This window comes from Falco peregrinus, chromosome 1 (genome assembly GCF_023634155.1).
Source record: "Falco peregrinus isolate bFalPer1 chromosome 1, bFalPer1.pri, whole genome shotgun sequence".
In the NCBI taxonomy this organism is placed as follows: Eukaryota; Metazoa; Chordata; class Aves; order Falconiformes; family Falconidae; genus Falco; species Falco peregrinus.
In genome coordinates this window covers 20,230,290-20,252,655 of record NC_073721.1, presented here as the reverse complement: position 1 = coordinate 20,252,655, position 22,366 = coordinate 20,230,290, and the positions used below count along the sequence as shown (strand labels likewise).

At 43.8% G+C, this 22,366-nt stretch overlaps 1 protein-coding gene across 2 annotated transcripts in view; it reads right to left on the bottom strand.

Annotated features, from left to right (window-relative positions):
- MCU (mitochondrial calcium uniporter) overlaps positions 1-19,282 on the bottom strand; it is a 91,377-nt gene extending 72,095 nt beyond the window's left edge. For both annotated transcript variants that reach the window (XM_055801908.1, XM_055801763.1), the window contains exon 1: positions 19,087-19,282. In XM_055801908.1, the coding sequence (XP_055657883.1) occupies positions 19,087-19,209 (123 nt within the window). In that variant the 5' untranslated portion in view covers positions 19,210-19,282. The remainder of the gene's footprint in view (positions 1-19,086) is intronic.
- Between the last annotated feature and the right edge of the window lie 3,084 nt (positions 19,283-22,366).

Here is a 22,366-nt window from a genome sequence, read left to right as displayed (position 1 = left end):
TCCTGCAGGCACAGCATTCTTTTTACTCCTTGTTGTGCCTGGATGGTACATACTTTCTCAAGGCCCCACAAACAGGCACGATCTTGCAGCTTTTGGCAAAACCAAGATAAAACTTTAGGTTATGTAGTAAACTTGAATTTTGTCATGAAAAAAGCAACTTCAAACTCTTTTAAGACTTAGCCAAAATATTTGCTAGCAACATTTGTTTAGACTTCTGTCTCTAGAAAAACCAGATAAATCATGCCCACACAATTTCATTGAAAAGCTGACTGCAGAGTTTTTAATATTGACCTATTTGTTAGCTTGAAAACCAAAGTTGAAACTGGCTTTGTAAACAAGAGGAAGGGATTTGTAATTCTAGATCAAATACTGAGGGTTTTGGAAGAAAAAAAATACTTAATGTATGTTTACCTGTTTATCAATGGAGGACTTTGTACAGAGTCAGGAAACATCAATCATATGCAAGGAAGAAGAAAGGGAAAGAGGCAGTTTTTCATCCTACAACCCTCCCACACACATAGGCTCACTGGGAAAAAGACTATTTAGCCTGAGTTACTAGTTATATGCTAGAAAAAGCCATTATAGGCAAGCAACAAAAGCAGAGTGTTCACCCAGTTGGTAAACAAGAATTAAAAGGTGACCATTATGTTAGTAAGCTGCAAAACAACTGCCTCCATGGGAACAGAGACACAGCTTCAGCCATGGCAAGCCTCACTGGAAGAAAAATGGAAACTTCTTATTAGCCACATGTGTAATGCACATATGCTCATTTAAACTCCTTGTCCTTCCACTATGAAGGACAACTCCCAAGATATGACATTACAAGAGAAGACACCAACTTCTACTCAAAGCTTCACCCAGAACCAATTCCTCCATGGGAAGAGGCATTAGAAAGCAGCCCTACAGCCTACTCATACAGGAGGTACAGCTAGGGAGTTATAGCACATACTCAGAGCTGTTTGTCTACCTTCTCACACTCAACGTGGCCTTAATAGTCAGCTTTCCGTTATTAAAAGTTGAATATAAGTCTCTGGTTTGCCCTAGCAGGTAAGATGCCTATCCAGGTTTTCGCTTATTTATTTTGAACACCATACGCAGCACACCATCACGCACAATTCAATTGGATAGGAATTCGTGTGGCATTACTGTCATTTACTTTATCCAACAACTTGCACGGTTGAAAAAGCTATTCTTTGTTCCTTGTCCTGCCAATATAAAAGGCTTACTCTGATCTAAGTACACAAATAACCATGAAAACATCAAGTGCTGGTTGTAAAGCTTCCAAATGTTTTCTCCTGAATTTGAGAATTTTCATGAAGTTATTACTAAAGTATAAACAACAATGAGAAACACTGAAAATATCAATGCCACAGTTTTCAAGTTTGTTACTTATTCCCTTTGAGGTCTGGAAAAAGGCTGGGAGAGAAAACAAGGCTCGCAAGGCAAAAATCATTATTTCCCCCAGGCAAGCGTTCTGGTGGTAAATGGTACATTCTTCCTCTACAAAGAATTTCTTACATCCCCCAGCTACCAAGATTTCTAACACCCCAAGTACTGGCCCAACACTACCAACACATAAAGATCAGAGGGCTTACAATGCCAGATAATTACAACACATTAAGTAACTTGGAAGGCTAAATCAAGCAGAAGCCCAAAACCCTCCAGGCAGAAATAACACACATTACTCACTGCAGGTTCCATACTGAGGAAAGGGAAAACCAAGGCAGCACCAAGCGAGGTGACGGTGTTCTTGCAGCCTTTTTGCTGTGCTCAGCCCATGCCTGCTGCCATCCCCCAGACTCACCGAGGGAGCCAGGGCCCCTTCCACAACTGCTCCTCGTCAGGTCAGGCCATTGCACACATGGCTGTTCCTCATGCACCTAACTCAGGTCAGGCCGTTGCACACACAGCTGTTCCTCATGCACCTAACGGGGTACCAAGCCCCTCCAACCACCGCAGGGGGAGGTGAACCCTCTGGGCCAGGTGAAACTCATCCCTCCAAACCCACCAAGGTCAGTCTGCCATTCTCTACCCAGCTGGTTTTACTCTGATCACAGCTGCTGGAGGGACAGAAAAATCCCTGGTTAGGACACACAGACAAGCCGTAGCAGAAGGGATTGCATTGTGTTCCCACCCCACACCCCCCCATTTAATTGTATTTATTTTTTTAAACCAATTCCCTTGATGTATTAGCAAAGCTCTTAATTGGTTCAATCTCTATCCTAACCATTGGCGGATTATTTTTTTTGCCAAAAACCATGGAAAACTACTAAGAAAAGCTTTACTAGACATCGCATGGAGAAAATATCCAGTGAAATACTGCAATGGTAGAAGAGGCATACAATTTTCAATGCAATATACACTCCCTTCCTTGTAGGTGCTGGAAAACAAGGTATAGTTTCCCCAGCTGGTAAGCAGTTCTGCCCTTCAAGCTTCCTGCACTTTTCCAAAGCGTACACCATTTGCTTATTTTCTGCAGCAGCACTCACTCTGGCTTAAGTTCATTGCATAAAAATCAAGCTCTAACCCTCATGCTACCACTGTCACCAGTACAGATTTGACACCACAAAGATACTTCCTAAAGAACAACGATGCTAATAGTATATTTGAAAAGACTATTATTTTTATTGCCATGGTGCAGAAGTCATCAGTTCAAGGAAAATCAACTGCTGACAGAATCTCTGGAAGACAGTCATGTATTATGAACTATGTATTTATATCTAGTAAACTTAAGCCTAATCACATTTTTTTTCCATTTAGTGGTATTAAATAACAATCAGCTTCTTCTTATCCCTGGCAAGATACGACAGCTGCATGAAGAAACCCCGTATCAGAGCAGCCTGGTGTCCCTGACTGCACACACCTGCCATCAGGGACACTTACCAACACCAGTCTGATGTGTGATAAACTTACTTACTTCCAGCTCACACTTGCAACATGAACCACTCCACAATCCCCAAGGCTGTTTTAAAATCAGAACAAATAGCCAGTTTAACATCATAGGTCAAATATCCTTCAAGAGGTCCAAGAAGCATGCCGTTTATTGCAGTAATGGCTCAAAGGTCACCATTCAAAGGGCAGAGATTCTTACGAACTAAATATTTACTTGCAGAAAACCTGAGACAATCCCCACAGACACCTCAGCCTTCTCTGAAAAGTGCTTTTGCATACAGACAAGGAACGATTCATAAAGGTAAGTCATCTGCCTGCACAAGAACTGCAGAAATTCCTTTCTTCGAGGCCTCTCGCCACAGGCAACTACCAAGCCAGCGTGAAGTAAGTTACACCAGCTTCTCCAGGACCGGGTCACTGTGCAGCTCCTGCCTCTTAACCCATGCTTACTCATCCTGACAACCTGGAGAACAGCCAGCTGGTCTTTCTGCACGCTTTTACTGACGAAGGAACATGCAAATGCCAGTTTTTGCTAGTGAAAAGCAGATATGAACGCCTTCACATCTCTAGCTTAAAAGGGGTATCACAGCTGTGCTCCAACCCAAACATTAACTTTTCCCACAGTAAACAGATGGAAAATCAGAGCACACTATAACGGTAACCACAAAATTGGTGAGGTTGTGTATATGGTCCAAACATTTCCAGCTTCATGAGGTATACCTTGCAAAACAGTTCTTTGCCAAAAAATGCTTTCAAAGAAACCAAGAGAGGGTAAAAAAATCCATGATGGCCATAGAACTCAAGAAAACCTAAGCCATTTTCCACTTGCTTGACTGTGGAATCAGCAAAATCTAAGTAGTTTTGCCCTTCAAGCTTCTTGCACTTTTCTGAAGCACTTGCACCTGAACTTCCCGCTGTACCAATAAAGATGGGGCATTTAATCTCATCTTAATTTCTAAAACTACAAGACAGCTAGAAATATTTGATGCTGAACCCCTGCTCGGTTCACTGCCAACTATTTGTTAGCAATACTGATGGCATAGCCATTTAAATCTGTATCACAGCAGTCTGCCAGATTGCTGTTTTACTGACAGTAATTCCATGTTATTTTTCTAAACTAGGATAATCTTAAGTACAGTAAGGTAAGAAGTTTGGAAGTACGTACTTTGTATTCCAAGAATCACTTTCAACAAATTCTGAGTGAAAACCAACCCCAGAAGTTTTAGGCTTCCCAAAACCCTCCCAGTAGTGCTCTTAAGGATTAGAGCGGAAGTAACAATTCTTTCCTGAAGTTATCATCAGTGAAAGGTCTGAGCAAGACTTGTCAACCAACAACACTCTATAAAACACAATTGTTTTGGGTTTGGGATGAGGTTTTCTTTGCCATTTCATATGAGCTTTTTGCTAATTATAAAAATATCAGTTTATAGAAATGTAAGACTGGTAGGAACCAGCATGCAAAAACAGATTATAGCTTGTGCTGGATTAAGCGGACATTTTACACCACTATGTAGTCTGTTTGGGTTTTTGTTTTAGAAACCATACTTGATAGAAGACAGAAGAAAAGGGAGGGGACAGGGAGAGGTTCAAGTAAGACGTATTTATGATTGGAGGCTGTGGAGCATCAAGTCAGCACGTTACATAAAATTAATCTTGCCAGCTACTGGGTACTTAAGCTTTTTCAGCAAGGAAGGCATTAGTCACAGTCAGTAGCTCTACAGAGAGGCACAGCATCTCATTTACCAGAATAAGCCGTAGAAAGAAAGGACTGATGCACAAGGTGAGATTGTATCTCATTATTTACACACCCATGCAGAGGTACAATAGAGGGCACACCAGCAGGGGCAGCAGCAAGGGTACCGCCAGTAACACAAGGGCTGGAAGGAGCTCTTAGCAATGAAAAAAAACAGTGTTCAGTCAACTGAATAGGTCACAAGGAGCGTTCAGGGGACTGTTTCAGAGATCTAAAGGCAATTTTCATTTAAGTAGCTGCTTAAGAGGAAAAAAATCCATATGTAATAGCTAATTTTGTTACACAGGATCCAGGGAGATTCCTAGTCTCATGACAGATGGAGCAAGGACTGCTACTCTGAAGGGAGAAGGTCCTGTACTACAACGGAAGCACTGACACTAGGTTATAACTACAAAACTACTGCTAACATGCATATGGTCCACACTGTGATGTAAAGTTGCTTCCAATAAAACCTCTTGCCCTAGCATCAGTATTTACAGCTGAGGAACTCAGGATGTTTCCCATGCAACAAGTAAGAAAAAAGAAACAAGTAGCTTTAGTAGGAATATTTTACTGTATGTCATTTTTCTAAATTCCACTTGACTATTACTTAAAAGCTGTTCTAGAAAGTAAATATTTTTATGAACACCAGCTGAAGCTGACAACAAAGCAGATCATTTGCACTGTCACTCCAGCCACAGGAGGGCATCACAAAAGCATACCTTCCCATCCCCTCTCTTCAGGACACAAGGGCTCATACACTACATTCAACCTTTGAGCTTCATAACCCAATCCTAATTACCGTGGAGAGGGAAAAATAATTTATAGCTTATCAGAGCTTTGGGTAGAAAGGAAGCAAATGTTTAATCAGAGACTGGTTATTTTTCTCCCATCGGACTATTTACCTGCAAAAGCCGTATCACAATTAAGCCTGCAAACAGCCATTATAACTGTTAAAAGTTAAGACTTTTTATGTTGGGTCACGTGCAAGTTTGTGCTCCTTCAGACTCTTTCAAAAGTGCAACTAATAGCGCCACAATAACCTGGTAGTCTTATTTTCACCGTAAGGATGATGGAAAAAAAACCTGTTACTAGATAAAAGCCTTAACACAGGGAAAAAATAAAAGTGTTTGTCATTATGAGAACACTATTAAGCAAGGAGGAAAAAGCAACATTGCAGCAACAGCACTAGAGAAACCAAGTGATGAGTAAGAACACCATCTTTGTACCAAAGTTACCAGAATGTAATTCAGGAATAAGTCACTGAAGAGCTTTGAGGTGTCATCAAATTCCTGTACTTATAATAATAATGATAGATGGCAAAGTGGAATATGAACAGATGACAATAGTTCAACTGCACCCTATACTTCATCTACTATTTTTCCCCATTATTTTTTATTTTCTGCCTGGAACTCTACTTCCCCTCTAGCTTGCAAAACAACTAGCTTCCCAGTGAGTCCGTAAGATGTATTTATATTGATCAGCAAGATATCAAGTTGACTTTCAGTATTGCTCAATTTGAATCTCATTAACTGATTTCAAAAAGATTAAGTTGTTATACTTACAATGTCATTTCAACATGTGCAATTTTTTTCAGTTCTACAATAAGTTATGTAGATATTTTTCCCAGTCAGAGCTGGAAGGTTTTCACATTCAAATCAAGATTTCTCTACAAGAAGTCGCACAGAATTCCAGGGTTTATCTCATGTTTATGTACCAGCTCTTCATGCATCTCAGTCTACAGCAGAAGTTGAGGGACTCAGCAAAATACCATTGCAGTAGGAGAGAAGATACAGTAAAAGACAACAGAAAATGTAATTTCTATTTTGACTAGTGATATTTCTTCAGACAACAGACAAGCGAGAGGTAGATCTCTTCATTCATGCAAGCTTCAGGCTAGAAAGCTTGCAGAGACTGCTAATGAGAATGGGAAAAGCCTCACATGACTCAGTGATTACCATGACTGACAATTAATATTAAGGTGCAAGCAATCCCAGCACAGATATAAAGCCAGAGCTGGAGAACTGCAGCTGTAAACACAGCTCATAAAATGCAAATTCTAATCACTTTAGATTAAACAAGTCTGACATGTATTACTTCCAGCACTGGTAAGCCAAGCCCACCACTAGCAGGTAAGTGTAACTGTCTTCAAATGAAGAGTTACAGAGAATGCTTTTTCAGAGGAAAATAGTGGCCAAAACTCATTTAGAAGTGTTTTAAACTACCCCATGGTTACAACTGAAGAAAAAAGGAAATTCAGTTCTCAAACTGAAGTAGCTAAACTAAAAAGAGAACTTTTTGAACAGATGTTTTTTATCTTTCTCCAAAGGTGGGTTGTTTCTGTGGCTATTCCTGCATGCCTTTCAGTTTTTCTCTGCATAGCAGCTCCTTCTCTTGTGCTCAATGTCTGCTTGTAATTGAGAACTAAAGTAGCCTAACCTAAAACCAAGATTCATTGGATATTAGTATTGTAAAAACCAAAAGCACCCTAAACTTGGAAAGTATGACAGCAAAAGGTTGAAAGCTTTTTTTTCTCCTTTGTTTTCTTTAGAAAAGCTTGAAGGAGGCTGAGTAACAGAGCTAGAGCACATTAAAAAAATTACCAGAAAAGAGTGGGGTTTTTTTGGTGTGATCAATGGAAAGCAGTCAAGAGCTTACTTCACTGAATTGCCTTGGCTAAAAAGTAAGGATACACTTAACTACTGATACGCATCCCTCACAGAGCACAGATTTCCAGTCAGCTTACTCAAACACCCTTACTGTAGGGTCTCCATGTCCTCTAGGGTGTCTCACAGCACTAAGATAGTAATGCAGCTTTCGTCATGCGCCTGCAACCCATGTATTGCCACATTACGACTGTAAGAAAGCTTTTAAGTGTTTGCGAATCAGAATCCTGTTTGAAGCATCATCAGCTCTAACCTGTGGCTAGAGAGATCACGTCCTGAAGGAGGCAAATCGAGCCCTGTAGTGCCATCAAACCCATACAATAACTAGTTCAGATACACAGTGAACATGAAGATATTCCTATGATTTGCTTGTCACACGGCAATGCGGAATCCATCTGGTGTAGAAATCCACACACCTTAAGTAAATACTGCCTTGAAAAGTACCCTGGTACTCTGACACTGTAATTCCAAGAACAAACAGCCCTCTATAGTGCATTCTCTTATATAAAATGTCAGGCTAATCATAGCAATTCAGGTTTATGAGTGTTGCCATAACTCCTAAATGGAAGTAAAAATGTGGATAAAAGCATTTAGGATGACTCAGTTACACACCTACCTCTCTTCAAAGGACAAACTAAGAAATTAATTATGTCTGACCACAATGACAAGGAGAAAATAGTGCTTGTCTTAAATCCTGAAAGCAACACTGTTCTGTGTTCGGTGTTCTTGTCTCTTTCTCTCCTTTTCACTGATACTTGAATAATTGAGGGGACACACTGCTCCTAACCTTGAGAAACAAAACTCTATCAAACCAAAGTCTGATCATTTTTCATCCCAAGACAAAAAAAGCCCAAATCTCTCGTCTGAGCCACCAAGAACAGTTTTTACTTCCATGCTTGCCCAAGAAGTAGGTCATGAAAACAGCAGCTCCACAAAACTCACTGCCCTAGATCCAAAGTCCTGGGTGCTCCACTCAAACTGGAGCTGTGCGTTACCATCATGCTTGGGAGAGGAGAGAGAAGGATGCCCTGCAACAGACATAATAGGCGTATCATTGACTGCAAAAGAAAAAAGTAAAAAAAATATGATGCTATAATTACAAGCAGACATTGAGCACAAGAGAAGGAGCTGCTATGTAGAGTAAAACTGAATGGCATGCAGGAATAGTCAAAAGAAACAGCCCACCTTTGGAGAAAGATAAAAAACAACATCTGTTCAAAATGCTATTTACAAAACAATTCATTTCACAAGTGCCTGTGTGGTATTAATGCTTTTCTCAAAATCCTTACTTTCAGCATCCTTGCCAACTCAAAAGAAAGTATCTGCATAGTCTCATATCCTGTCCTACTCAATCTAGCTAAATAATGAAGAGGAGTACTTTGTGAAACTGTTTAAAATTACTCTCTTGAACACTAAATGCCAAAAGGAAGTATGGAAATGGTCACTCCTACACACAAGAGTGATGAGCCGATTCAAAATTGTGATTTATTTTTAATGAGTACGTGTGCAAATCTGAGTCATGTTCTTTATCTTTGGACAAAATTATTCTTAGGATAAAATTAATCGTGGAGACCATCACTCTATTCAACTTTGCGGTCAGAGAAATCCCTGTCTTTTTGGCTTCAAACCAAAGCTCTGTTTTGGACTATCAGCTTCTTGTTACTTAGTGCTCAGACTCCCATCACCCCGCCAAACAACTAGGAATCCATGTTTCAACACATGTAACTGTTTCTCCCTTCACTTTTCCAGGTGTCAAAAACAACAACATGCCCTCTGCCTCCTCAGTCCTTCTGCATGATGCACAGCACTGACCGTAGCCTGAATAAAAGCCAAACAGCACTTGCTCGTCAAGTTTTCCAGGCAGTTCATACAGCACAAGAGCAGCTTATCTGGAACTTGCAACAGGAAAGAAAAAATCTTCAATATACTCCTTCAATTCAGAGGGGAGTATTTGGAGCTTGTTACATTGCTAGCAATATAGGTTGCTCATAATACAACTCTTCTTTCTTCAGATAGAGATTAGATTTGGCCATCTTGAAACCCTTACACCCAAGTCCAAGTGAAGAATCATACTCTCCTCTTGAATGTAATAATATCCTCAAACTCAGAGGAAACCATACCGCGCTGTACTGATATAATTATAAAATCTACTAAATATTTAGGGAATGGAATTTCTGTTATCACTACCTTAGAAACAAGTCCCTTGATAACAGGAATAGCCTTGCAGCAAGCAGCAGACTCCCTTGGGAGCTCTTTATGCAGCAAATGCTGTTGCGCATCACAAACATGCCACGCTCTATCATCCGACTGAACATTCGACTCCCCCTTTTGCCTCTGCAGGAAGCCAAGAGGATTTCCCAAGTCACATGATAAATTAGAGCACTTTCACTCCAAAAAAGGAATCACATTTTCTTCCCCTGGGAAATCTCTGCACTTTTTCACCTCACTGTTATTTCAGTGAGAAATTACTTTCTCTGCCAGCCTTCTCTCCCATCTCTCTCCACACAAGATTGTCTGCAATGTTTCGGACAGGTTCCCAATTAATCTAAATTACTTTTAAAAGGTTGCTACTGCATTGCATTTTGACTGCGGGTTTTGTTTAGAAGCAGAAAACATGAATAGGACATGGTGTATCAAATTGTTCCCAGTGGCAAGCATTATGTATGTAATGGCAATGTAGTAATTGTACAGAAAAAGTTCCATATAAAAATGATCATCCAGATCCCAGCTACTGCTTTCTAACACGCAACTTGAAAAATTCCTGTATTACTCTTGTGCTATTTTGGACAGCCCATTTTCTCTTAAGATCTTCATTTGTCAGAGGACCATTTGAAATTGTTGCCTTCGGAGTTACTTTGCCAGGCAGAAAACTCACTATCACTTAAGTCCAAACATCTTCAGAAAAATGACAAGAGTAAATTATGAGGATGTATTTTTAAAGAAATTGTTTAAGTGGAGAGAATAACTATTTCCTTTCACAACAGTCTGTCACAACTAATTTCTTTCACTTAGAGACAGAGCCCGCTGTTCTGATGATATTTCACAACGTGCATTCTGGCTGATAAACATCCATTTGCTATTCATTCTACAGATTTCAGCTGCAAATCAAAGAGAACGCAGCATCATTAGAAGTCATTTTTTGCAGAAGAAAACGAGGGCTCAAGACAAATATCACCATGCCTTAACAAGGGGGTCTACAGTACGTAAGTGACAGGTATGTGCACCGATGAAGGAAACCACACAGAGAACAGCAGCTGACAAGGAGTAAACAGTCACAGTTCAGCAGGTATCGCCAATTCACATTTCAGCTGACAGCGAGCAAGCCCGTATGTCAAGGGAGTACCTCCTGCTCATCGGAACCTATACCTTTTACAAATCATGGACAAACCCATGAATTTACAAGGTACATATGTCAGGTTCTAACTGAACGGTTCTTAAAGTTGCTCTTCTAGCCATTTCCAAAACATACAAGTCTCAGATGTACAAACAAGCCACCTCCATTACTACATTTAGGGAACACATTTTTCCTTAGCAGCTCTAGTAATAATTGACATGAGCTTATCCAAATAAACTCAGTATGCAGCTTAAGGAAGCACAACATTCTTTGTAACAAAATAAAACAAGGAAAGCTTTGCCTAGCTCGGTGCTTTTCAGGTAACACGATGACGCAGAACAGGAAAAACATGGACTAACTTCAGACTTTTCCAGCAACTGACCTAGACAAATCAGATATTAGTTAGTAACTCCCCTGACAATCTAGAAGGAAAGGATGCTGTTTGCCAGCCACCAACCCTACAGTCACTTCATTCACGAACTGCTTGGTGAGCTTCCCCACCTGAAATCGCATGCAGATTGATCCAAGAAATCCAGTTATTTTGCATTCCTCTTTCCATCTGACAGTGTGCTCAGGTGTCCCCAGCTCCTGCACACATACAGAGGAACAGATGCTGCTCTGAGGTACATTGCAAAGCCAAGGCTTACCACTTTCATCTGGCAACCATTCTTCCTCACCCCGTTTCTACAACCTCACACCACTTTGAGTCTACATAAGCTTTGGATAACAGAATGAGCATGCATGCATGCATGTCTTGGGACCTGTGTGACGGAAGCAATCAAAATTGTTACCATAGCATTATTCCAAAACCCTCTCAAAACAGCAATACATTCCACAAGGCTTTTCTTAAACCCTATAAAACTTCTTAGGCTATGACCTCAGAGTGAATTATTTTATTCCCAGCAGGCTGCAGGACAGAACACAAAACTGACAATCACCCAGAGGGTTTATTTATGGTGGTCATTCCCCAGTAGATGCTTCCTGTTATACAACAAAGTGAAATTCAGGTTTTAATTACTCCAATACATAGTTTCAGAGACTTGAGTTTTCCTCGTTGCATGGCAGCCTTCTCCTCCTGGGGAAGCCAACAAAAGCAAAGAGCTGAAATAAGCTTGTTCACTGTGTTCCCCCCCCCCCCCCCAGTTATGCAAGTTGTTCTACATTTCCTAATTCCTTAAGAGCTGCCAAGAATGCAGAAAAAGATAGAAGACATGCTTAGTGTTTTACATGAGACGTAAGCGATACCCTATAGGCTTGCCCTACTAGAAAACAGTGCCACATCACATTAAAGTGATGCATATTTTCATCTTCATTAAAATGACATCTCATTTTGATGACCAATTAAGATCTTAATAACAGGAAGAAAACCCTTTGCCAAAAGTTTAATAGAAAAGGGACAAGTCATTTTCTTTTCATCATTAAATACTGAATGACAGAACAGCCCTTAAAGCCAGATTGCTCTAGTTTGCCCTCAAAAAGCAAGTACTGAAATACGATGAAAACCACATCAGCAATATCACAGGTGGTCTCTCACCCAGAGAGCACTCCAGAGATAAGCATTCCTCCATGGCGAGTAGAGAGCACAGTTTCATCTAGCAAAATTTGTCAAGGACAGCTCCTCATCCCACGTGGGGCTACCAGAGGCCATGGGAGCAGAAAGCAGCAGTTGGGATCTCAGCAAGAGTGACCACCAGCTGACACTGCAATAAATAAGGAATATTAAAAAAAACCAAAACAAAAACAAACCAAAAAACACAGACCCAAACCCAACAAAAATAAAGCTACCCAAAATCAAAACCCAACCACTTCTACATTTCCATGGACCTACAAATAGGATAATAATATAAATTACAGATTTGTGTCATCTCAATGCTATTTTACAGAATTACAAAAAAGTGACTCATAGCACAAATCTGAAATGAAATCATAAAAGTTACATTTTAACCTCAAAACCAGATGGGACCTAATCTCAAAGAAAGTTTAATCTTTAAGATTAGTGTAAAAACAGTTTTACAAAATGAAAAACAATAAAAAAGATATTGCTCTTTTTCTTCTCTTTTTCAGGCTTGACTCTAGTAAGGAGAGCTATACCTATTCTGTGCAAATGCAGCTGAGAAATATTCCCCATATGCAAAAAGCTGTCCTGAAATTTTTATATTAATGACTGGATCAACCTTACCGTGACTGTAATTTCCTTTCCTATCACAGACCCTACATGTCTTGATTATTCCCACAGGCTGAGTTATAAATAAAAAAAATAGTATCATCAAATAGCTGTAAAAAAAAAAAAAAACACAAACCCAACATCTGAAGCTTCTTTCCTATTCACTGGATGAATGGGCACAGCAAAAGCTATGAAATACCTTTTTTTTTTTTTTTTTTAGATTCAGCCTCCCTTCAAAAACCTATTTTGCTCTGTAAGAATTAAAACCACCAAAAGAATGTTTTAACTACTTTCACACATCAAAAAAATACTTGCTGGTCATCTCCCTCTTAAGTTTTTGTTCATGCAAAAAAATCCCAACACAATCTAACAAAGAAAGCTAAAAAGCACAAAATTTTCAACTTACTACTGGTACTCCATTGCTCTATAATTAGCTTAGGGCAGATTCCTTCCTCTCATTTGAGGTAAAAGCATGGAAAAAGTTTTCTTTCCTCCTGAACCTTTCAAAATACTATTGAGCCATAGCGCTCCTTGTGGCAGTAAATCCGGCATGAGGCAGCAGACCGACCTTTGCCTCGCATTTTAATTAATTTAGCCAGTACTAGAGTGGGCAAGTGGCAATGACAGCTACAAGAAATTGTTATGTTTTCACCACCCTCTGCCAGGGCAAGGCAAGTGAGGAGTCAGCAGGACAGCAAGTGCACATGCGTAGGAAGGAGACAAGGGAAGGAACAGGAGAAAAAGGTAGATTTGGTGGAGAGACCCATCTTTACGGTCTTTAACTCTTCCTAGAGCTCCCTCAACATTATAAATGTTCTGCTGGATTGGTATTTACTTATATTGCAGTTCAAGCCATATCCTGTTTTACTTCCAGAATGACACCAGATGGATCTCTTCCTCGTTTGCAGCATGCATGTCACTGTTCCTATGGGTGTCGCAGCATGGGAAACATTGGAGGTCAGGGCAGGCAACAAGTACAACCAAAGATCTGGCAAGAATAATTGTTTTATGCCCCTTCAAACCACTGGACAGCCACCAGTTCTTCAGCTTTTTAATCATTCATTTGAAAATTACCGTCAGCAGTATGCAAGGTCAGGAAAACAAAAGTTCAGTTAATTAAAGCAGTACACCAGTTCCCATCCTCAGCAAAAATAGACACCACAGCGAAATATTCTTCCAAGTTTCACCATCCTTGCAGCCAGTCACTGCTGCTACATGAGTTTTGTGAGCCTCAAGCTCTGCCACATAAATAAATTTGTTTCAACAGGTGGACAACTGTAGGGCAATCAACTGTTGCTTGTAACAGCAAGGTCTTTGGGTGGTTACTGGGAGCCCCACCACAGAAATTACTACACAGCTGAGCAGCAGCTTCTCTGGAACCTGATGCTGCAAGTTTCAGCCATAGCATAGGAAAGAAACCACCAAATACATGCACCATGTCCACTGCATCCTCCTCCCATGGTTTCTCACACCCCAGGACACCTTTCCTTGGTACAGAATCCTCACAACTTTGTGGGATATGCTCTCTACTGCATCCTTAATACAGCGTTACCTACACCAAAACCCTACCTGGCTTGGAGGGCCGATTGACACAGGTAGCCCTGATCCTCCTCTGGAACAGAGACAAAAACCTGTGACCTGTCTGATAACTACCTGAAATTTGGCTGCAGCTCAGTTAGGTTCAGATCTTCCTTCTCAGGTTTAGAAGGCGGCACTTGGAGTCTTTATTCCTGACCTACCCAGAGTTGCCAAGATTAACTACTATAGGAACACTACATACAGCTGAGCTCTTGATTTTCTACAGGTATTTTTTCCACATTTGAACCAGTTGATTACATTCCAATCCAGCAGAACTCAAGCACTGGCTACATGCACTAAGAAACACAGTAACCAGAGACTAATCCCTGTAAGAAGAAAGCCATGAAGATTAGGTATTCAAAATGCAGAAGTAGAACATTTTATTTAAGTCCTTGCCTACCACCACATATTTGAAAAACATTTATAGATTACTTCTTTGTGAACCTTTTTCATAAAGGACTGCTTCCCAGCCCCGCTGCATCTCAGCAGCGCGGAGCTCTTGTCTTCAGCAGCTTACCCTGAACACCCACACTACCTGGAACAAGTAAGAGTCAAAGAAGGACCTTCTTTGCGGGGACCTTTCCTCTGAGGAACATCCACTTGAATACTCTCTCCACACACCTCTGAGGGCAAGCTGTCTAACAGGGAAATAGCAGCAATTTTTGCATTAAACTCTAGAAATTACTGCAGGACAAAGGCCTTAATAGGCAGTATCGCAATTCATGGCTGCTACGCTTCTCACCGGTTGATAACCTAGCAAACACCGCTAGATTGAGAAGTGCTACCTAATCACCCACCAAGTGCTCCATCCCCATCTCAATCCTGTGGCTTAAAAGTCAGTGCATAGGCTTGTACATTCATACCCCCACCACACACCTTGTAACAGTCCCTGCCGACCAGCACCAGCTGGGCTTGTCTCCACCACCCTCCCTGCTTCTCCATCCTTTGCAACTTCTTGGATGTAGCTGGTGTATATAAAAAAGAAACCACACACAGTACTTTCATTCCACCCCATCTTGCTTGCTGATACTGACTTCTGCTGTTTCTGGTCTTCCCACCAGAAGTTACCTGGGCTTGATTAACCAAACTGCCTTCTCTCATCTCCCATCTTCACACACAACCTTCCAGCAGCACATCAGATGTCCACAGTTCCCTCCCAACAAGGAAGTGCATACAGCATCAGTTTAAAACAAACATCAATACTATTGATGTTTCACTCTACAAACTATTCAGCCGTACTCATCTCCAAAGCTGTAGCCATCCACTTGTTCCCCTTGACAGTACAAACCCCCTGTCTGCTTCAGCAGCGTCTCCACTGCAAACATGCTTGCTATCTCTTCTTCCTCTCCTCCTCTACAAGGCTTCTTCCACTCTCAGGTACATGTAACAGACTGGGAGAATAGAAATAGATGCAACTTCTGGTACCTCTGTTGTAAGTCCATTTATTCAGCCCTGTCATGTACTTCCAACACTATGGATGCTCCAGCCCCACTTTTGCCAATCAGTTCTCTCCTTACCCCGCCCAGTAATCCTGCAAGGCACGTTATCACTTGAAATTCACAAATATCAGTAAACACTTCCTCCTGCCTGCTTCTTCCTATTTCAAGATCAATAAGCAAATTTCTCATTCAAATTTTCTGCATCCTCTTCCCAGGGTCTCTCACATCCTGTGATACTGTTCAGATAGGACAGAACATGAAGACTTGCGGTATCCTCCATAAACCCATATCTACATGCTGAGCCCGCTGATCTTTCCCAACTCTCTCAGCATTCAAAACTCTTAAGCTGTGAATTCTTCATTCAAGCCCTACAGCTCCCAATATTACTGTATTCCCATCCGACCCTTCATAAACCAAGTGTGTATTTACTCAAGAGTTTAGACCTCCTTACCCTCTACTGTTCAATGTTATCGTAGCCTCATTCTTTGCACTTTACCCATCTGGAGGGTTTTTTTTTTGTTTTGGGTTGGTTTTGGTGTTGTTTTTTTTTTAAAGTACTGTTGTCTCACAGTAGTCCAGTCAATTGGTCCAGGCTCTTGCCAGCATATTTTATATGCCTTTTGAAAGAACTCATCCGTAAGACCATTTAGCATTTCCCCCCTTTTTCAAGCAAGCCCATTTAATTTATCACCTCTGCAAGAAATCAGCCATCCTGGGAAGCAACCAAGTAGAATTTATGCTACTAAAAATAATACTGCACAGACATACCTAATATAATCACTCTATTACAAAGTCTTCCTACCTATTTTTAATATAACCTATAAACTCAAGAAGCTTACGCTGTCCAGTCCCATCACAGAGCACGATCAATTCTTCATCAGCCATAACAGATTCATGTGTGTCCAACCTGTCCCAACCACCTTCAAGACTGAAGACTGAACAGCTTTCCCAGGAAACAGTTCAGGATTTCACTACTCTTACTGTCAGTAAAAAGATTCCCAGCACCTAACCAAATCCATCTTCTCACACTGTAAGCCCATTACTTCTTCTCCTACCCAGAACAGATTTTCTGTTTTTCTGCTTCCACATTACAGCAACCTCCTTTCAATTTTCTCTTTATTACGAAGAGCTCTGGTTCCTGTTATTTCTCTTTGGAGATCATTTATTCCAGGATTCAGCAGCACTCAGGTCTCTACTCTCTCCCAGTGGTCCACCTAGTTTCTCCAATGCAGCATGACGGAAAGGATAAATCATCTTTTCTGTGAGGAGATAAATAGGCACATTACAGATACTGTCAAGAGGAACAGTTAAGATACTGGGTCCCGACCTGCTCTCAGCAGCTTTCGCTTGATCGCTAGGTTCACTGGGATACTTCACCATTCAATACCTACTGAACTGACTTGTGTACAACCTCCCTATTGAAAATAAGGAAACCCCCAAAATTAATCACTGCAATACCACAAACAGCCAACAGCCAAGCAACCAAAAATCAAACTGCATAACCCAAGCGGCACCAAAGCCAGAAGAGCCTTCTAATAATCAGTTCACAGGACAAGCAGAATCCTTCTCCTTCCCCAAGTACCTGAAGGGGACCGCTTTGACAGTACAATTTTAGTGTGCTCCCGAGCATGCCCACCCTTCAGCTGGGGCCACAGCAGCAGCAAAATATCCCAGAAAAACAGAACAGATTCAGCACTGTTTTTAATGGTTGGTTTTGATCTTCTTGCACATATACTGCTACACTTAGCCCAGTTAGCGGCATCAAGCATGAATCTGAGTCTCTGTTAAATTAATTGCAAAGGTCAACTTCATTTTAGATAAATAATTTATTATTTTCTGGGTCAGACTGCTAAAAGGGACAACTTAAATGACAATTATGAAAGCTGAAAAGGCTGCTCCACACCTGACCAGAACCCAGAGTACTGGTGACCTCACTTGTCAGGTCGGTATTTACAAAGTCTGAAATCAATACTGCACAAGTCACACTTCACACATGTGAACGACTGCACTGCAAATATGGGACTGATGCAATTGAGACACTCGATACCGACAGAACCTCCGGCATCCCATTGCTGTGAGAACATACCAACACCGGTAGAGTACCGGCACCCCGAAGGTACAAGGCACAAACACTTCGCTGCTCTTTACACAGTACCCTAGGGACACTGCATTGTATCCGCTGTTCCAATGGAGCTCAGAGCCCTGCTCCATCACCCACTTAATACATGATTTTGGTGGCTTTACGTAGTTTCATGATTAGTTTCTCCAGCAAAACAAGCGAGCGACAGGTGCACACCTCCAACGGCAGCTTTTTTTTATAGGCAGCAATAAAACAGATTGTGGCAAAAAGCTAGAAGTATATCCCACGGTTACATACTGTTCCCTTAATTTAAAAAGAAAAAAGCCTCCCGGTATTTTTAGCAAATCTTTCGAGCTCCAAGACGCAACCTGCTGCCTTTATTTTTTTCCGCCCTAAGGCACATAGTAAGCAACGCATGTGCTGCCAGTCTCCTCTTTCCTGGCAAAGCCATGAAGCACGCTGCTCCTGTAGGGGAAGCAAACAATAACCGGCTGTTTGTGGCCCCTCTCCCAGGGGCTGCACCAACCCGGCTGACACCCGCTGGGGGGGAACTCGGGGAGACCCCCTGGTGCCCCTCCCCTGGCTGACCTTGAGCAGGGGCGGCAAAAAAGAGAGGAAAATGTTTGATAACAAAAATAAAGAAAAAGCGAAGATCCGCTGGCCACCGGCGCTCGCCTCCTCCAGCCCGCGCCCCCGGGCGCTGCTGCCCCGCCACCGCCCGCCCCGCCGGGGGCTGCCGGACCCCCGCCCCCCCGGCTCGCGGCGGCCCCGCGCGCCACCTGGCGGCCGCGCCCCGCCGGGACCCGACCCCCACCCCGCGAGCCCGTGCCCGGTAAATGGCTGCGCCGGGCCGCTCCCGCGCCCTCCGGGACGAGCGAGGTAAGAGCCAGCGCGGCGCAAGGCGGGGGGCGCTTGCTCGCGGGGCGGGGCGGCGGCGGGAGGGTCGGGGGGCTGCCCGCTGCCGGAGCGGGGCCGGGGGCTCGGCTGCCGCCGCCCGCCCCACTCAAGTTTCGCCCGGCGACGGCGCTAAGAATAACGCGCAGCTGCCGTGGCCGGGCCGGGGACCGCCGCCGCCGCCTCCCGGAGAACGGGGGGGGGGAGGGAGGCGGAACAGGGGGCCCCCCCGCCGCCCGCGGTTTGCCGGCACCGCGCCCGCCTCAGCCGGCCACCGCCTGAAGGGCACGGCTCCCGTCTCACTCACCGTCCGGTGTCGCTGCTGCTGTTGGCGGCGCCGCCCCAGCGCCGGGAAGCAACCGGCCGCCGTCAGCGCAGCGGGGCGGCGGCAGAGGAGGAGCGGCAGCGATCTGCCCGCCGTGGCCGCCATCGCGCCGCTGGAGCCGCCTCACGCTGCGGCGGCGACGGCGGCGGTTGCTGCTGCCGCCCGGGCGGGGATGAGGGAGGGGAAGCTGCGGGGCGGGGCCGGCCGGCGCCGGCGGCCAATCGGAGCGACCCTTTCGCCGGCCTGGGGCTCGTCAAGCCAAGCCGGGACCGCCAATCAGCGCCACGCGGATGCCCTGCCCGGAGAGGCGATTGGTCCCTGCCTTCCCTCCCGTGCTGGCGGTGGGCGGGGCCCCGCCAGGGCTGGAGGGCAGGGAAACTCTTGGGCAGGGGCGCCGCGGGGCCGGGGAAGGGGCGGGGTCACTCCGGGGGCGGGGCCAGGGCTGGGGCGGGGCTGGGAGCGGCAAGGGAGGGGAGGGGGGCGCGGGGGCAACTGGGTGCAACAGGGGAGGGGGTACAGAAAGGTGGGATGCACCGGGCAAGGGGTGCGGGGGTGAGGTGGTGTGCAGCAGGGAAGGCCGCAAAGGCACCACCATGGCCCTAGGGAGGCACCGTGGGAAAGGCATAGGGATTTGGGGTGCCAGGTCAACCCGGCATATTCCCCCCCACCCCCCCATCCCACCCCCCGGCAGTTTTGATAAATGGTATAAAAGTGGGTGATCAAAATACATATAGATCTCTATTGCAGAAAGAGAGATGTACATGCACATGTGTTGGGCCAGGCCACCATCACACACCTTACTTATTTAGCCCAGATGCTGCATGTGCTTAATTGTTTCTTGAAAGGTGATTTACTTGGATTATTTTTCTTAGAAAATACTTTTCCATCTGGGAGGTGTTACAACCTTGCCAGTGGCTCCTTTTTAATTCCTCAGAAGGAATAGTCCGGAAGGGAAACGAGTCTGTTGCTTTGGGTACTGAAAGTGACCCCAGAATTGCTCATTAGAAAATGGAGTTATAATAAACATTAATGCACAAGCAGTTCCAATGTGCAGTGATACCATTATGGCTGGGACTGAAACGAAGTGCCTTGGCTTAAAAGCAGCTGGTATCCTGTACTATTATTATTTTTGAAGTCAAGGAGCCAGGGTCATCACTGCATGGAGCGATTGGGATGCACCTTCTCCTGGGAAGTGAGAGGAAGAGGATGCTCGGGAATGGAGAATCACCGGAAAATAATGGGGGAGAAAACTGTGACAAGGCCGAAGATTGCCACAGGAAGACGTGGGCTGAGAGACTCCAGCTATTATTTACCACCCTTCCTTTGCCACAAAGACCTTCTAAAAATACAGAGGGAAGCATGACCAGGTGATGGGGTGAACCGGATGCCCTTCAGCCATCACCTACATCGTCGCAACACACCAGTACCGTCCTGCTGCCATCGCCCCCTCCCTCCACTGCTGCCTTCCCCAAGTCCTGCCTTCACATCCGCCCAGATGCTGAAGGGCTGTTCTCAGCTTTTCCCCAAGCGACATTGTTTTGGAGCCACACAGCTCGTTGCTGAGCAGTCCTCCACCTCAATCCTCATTTCTGACTGGGTTTTCCTGCAGAAACGGGTTTTCCCTTTCTTGTCTTTGTCAGCTGGGAACTCGTGGTTGAAGCCATCAAGTCTTGACTGTGTCCTGCTTGAAGGATTTACCTGCGATCTTTGCAGTGCAGCAAGTTTAGCACTTCAATAATCGTTTGCTCTTTCTTTCAAGATCAAGGAGACCTATTGCAGCAGCTGCTCTGAGCTCCACTGTTTGGATCAAATCAAACCTTTACTCAGCTCCTGTTCATTATATTTCCCTCTCCTTCCACACTGAAAATTGATGGCAGGAGGAAAAAGGCTTTAAAATAACAATTTTGTGCAGCACAACCCTCTCCAATGACCCCAGGAGTATTTGCACCAGAAGATGCTCCCACACACATCTTGACAAAAGAGCTGGCTTGTGGACCACAGACGGGTGTCCCTCTCTGGGGGCTTCAGCCTCTCCCCAGTATGGTTTGCAGCATCCCCACACAATGGGATTAAAAGCCTCAAAATGGCAAAACCGGGGTTAATGCAGCCTGTAGGAGCTGGAAAAGAGAGATTAGAAAGGCAGGAAAGGGGAAGGAAGGAAGTTCCCAGGATGGAGAAGGTCCTGGGGAGGGCAGAGGATGCAGCCCCAGCAGTGCTTTGGGGCAGAGCTACATCTTTATGCCATAAACTACCCAACCCAATTTTTTTTTTTTTTTGCCTGGGTGAGCAGAGATGTGTTTAGCATGAGCCCAAGCTGCCCTCCAGGCTCTGTGCCAGCAGCTCCAGGGGAGGGCAAGGATAGGTATGTCCAGCAGACCATGGGGTTCAGACCTGCTTCAACTCCTCTTTCCTACTACCTACCTCCAGCCACTCATATTATATATTTAGATTTTTATTTCTGTTTAAAGAGGAGTTGGAAAGCTGGAAGTGTTCACCTGAAGTCATATTTTAGGCAGAGTTTAAATGTTTCCAGGGAGTATTTGACAGAGGTGGGGCAAGACAGGCTGTGAGCAAAGGCTTAGGGCAGAAGAAAGGCCAATAATCCATTAGCAAACCTGTGCTGAACATATGGGCGCTCTTTACAATGCACAGAAATAGGAATCAAACACGAGTCCCGAGATCAATACCCTATGCAATTAAACAAGTTGGTAGAGAATGGCTTCCCAAAAGCACAAGGGGGTGAATGGGATGAGGATGTCGGCACCAGAATGAAACCCCATCTTTTTAGGCCAGACATCTCCTGGTACTGTGTTAGAAGCATCTTCCACTCTTGGAAAACCTTAATAAAATGATGTATTTAAGGAGGCTTTCTGCTGGTGCTTATAATTACAGCCAGCTGAATATTGGAAAGCTGCTCCTGAGAAGAATTGATGGGGAAAAGCATGCCAGCATTCACAATTAATATTATTGCCATGGGAAGACTGAAGTGGAAAGCTGAAGCCTCAAACCCCCCATCAACCATCCTGACACTGCTGACAGAGCCATTATAAAATCCTGCAAATAAAACACTGATTTAAGAGAAAGTGAGCGTACAATGAGCCATAGGCAAACCCAAGACTTTGGCTCAGACCTGAGTGAGCCCCAGAGTGCTCAGATTAAATAAACTGGCTAGGAACAAAAAAAACCTTCAAATGGTCTCTTGGTCCATGGGCTCATCAACTTTTTCATGCTATTTAAATTTAGGATTTATTTTATTCCTGTA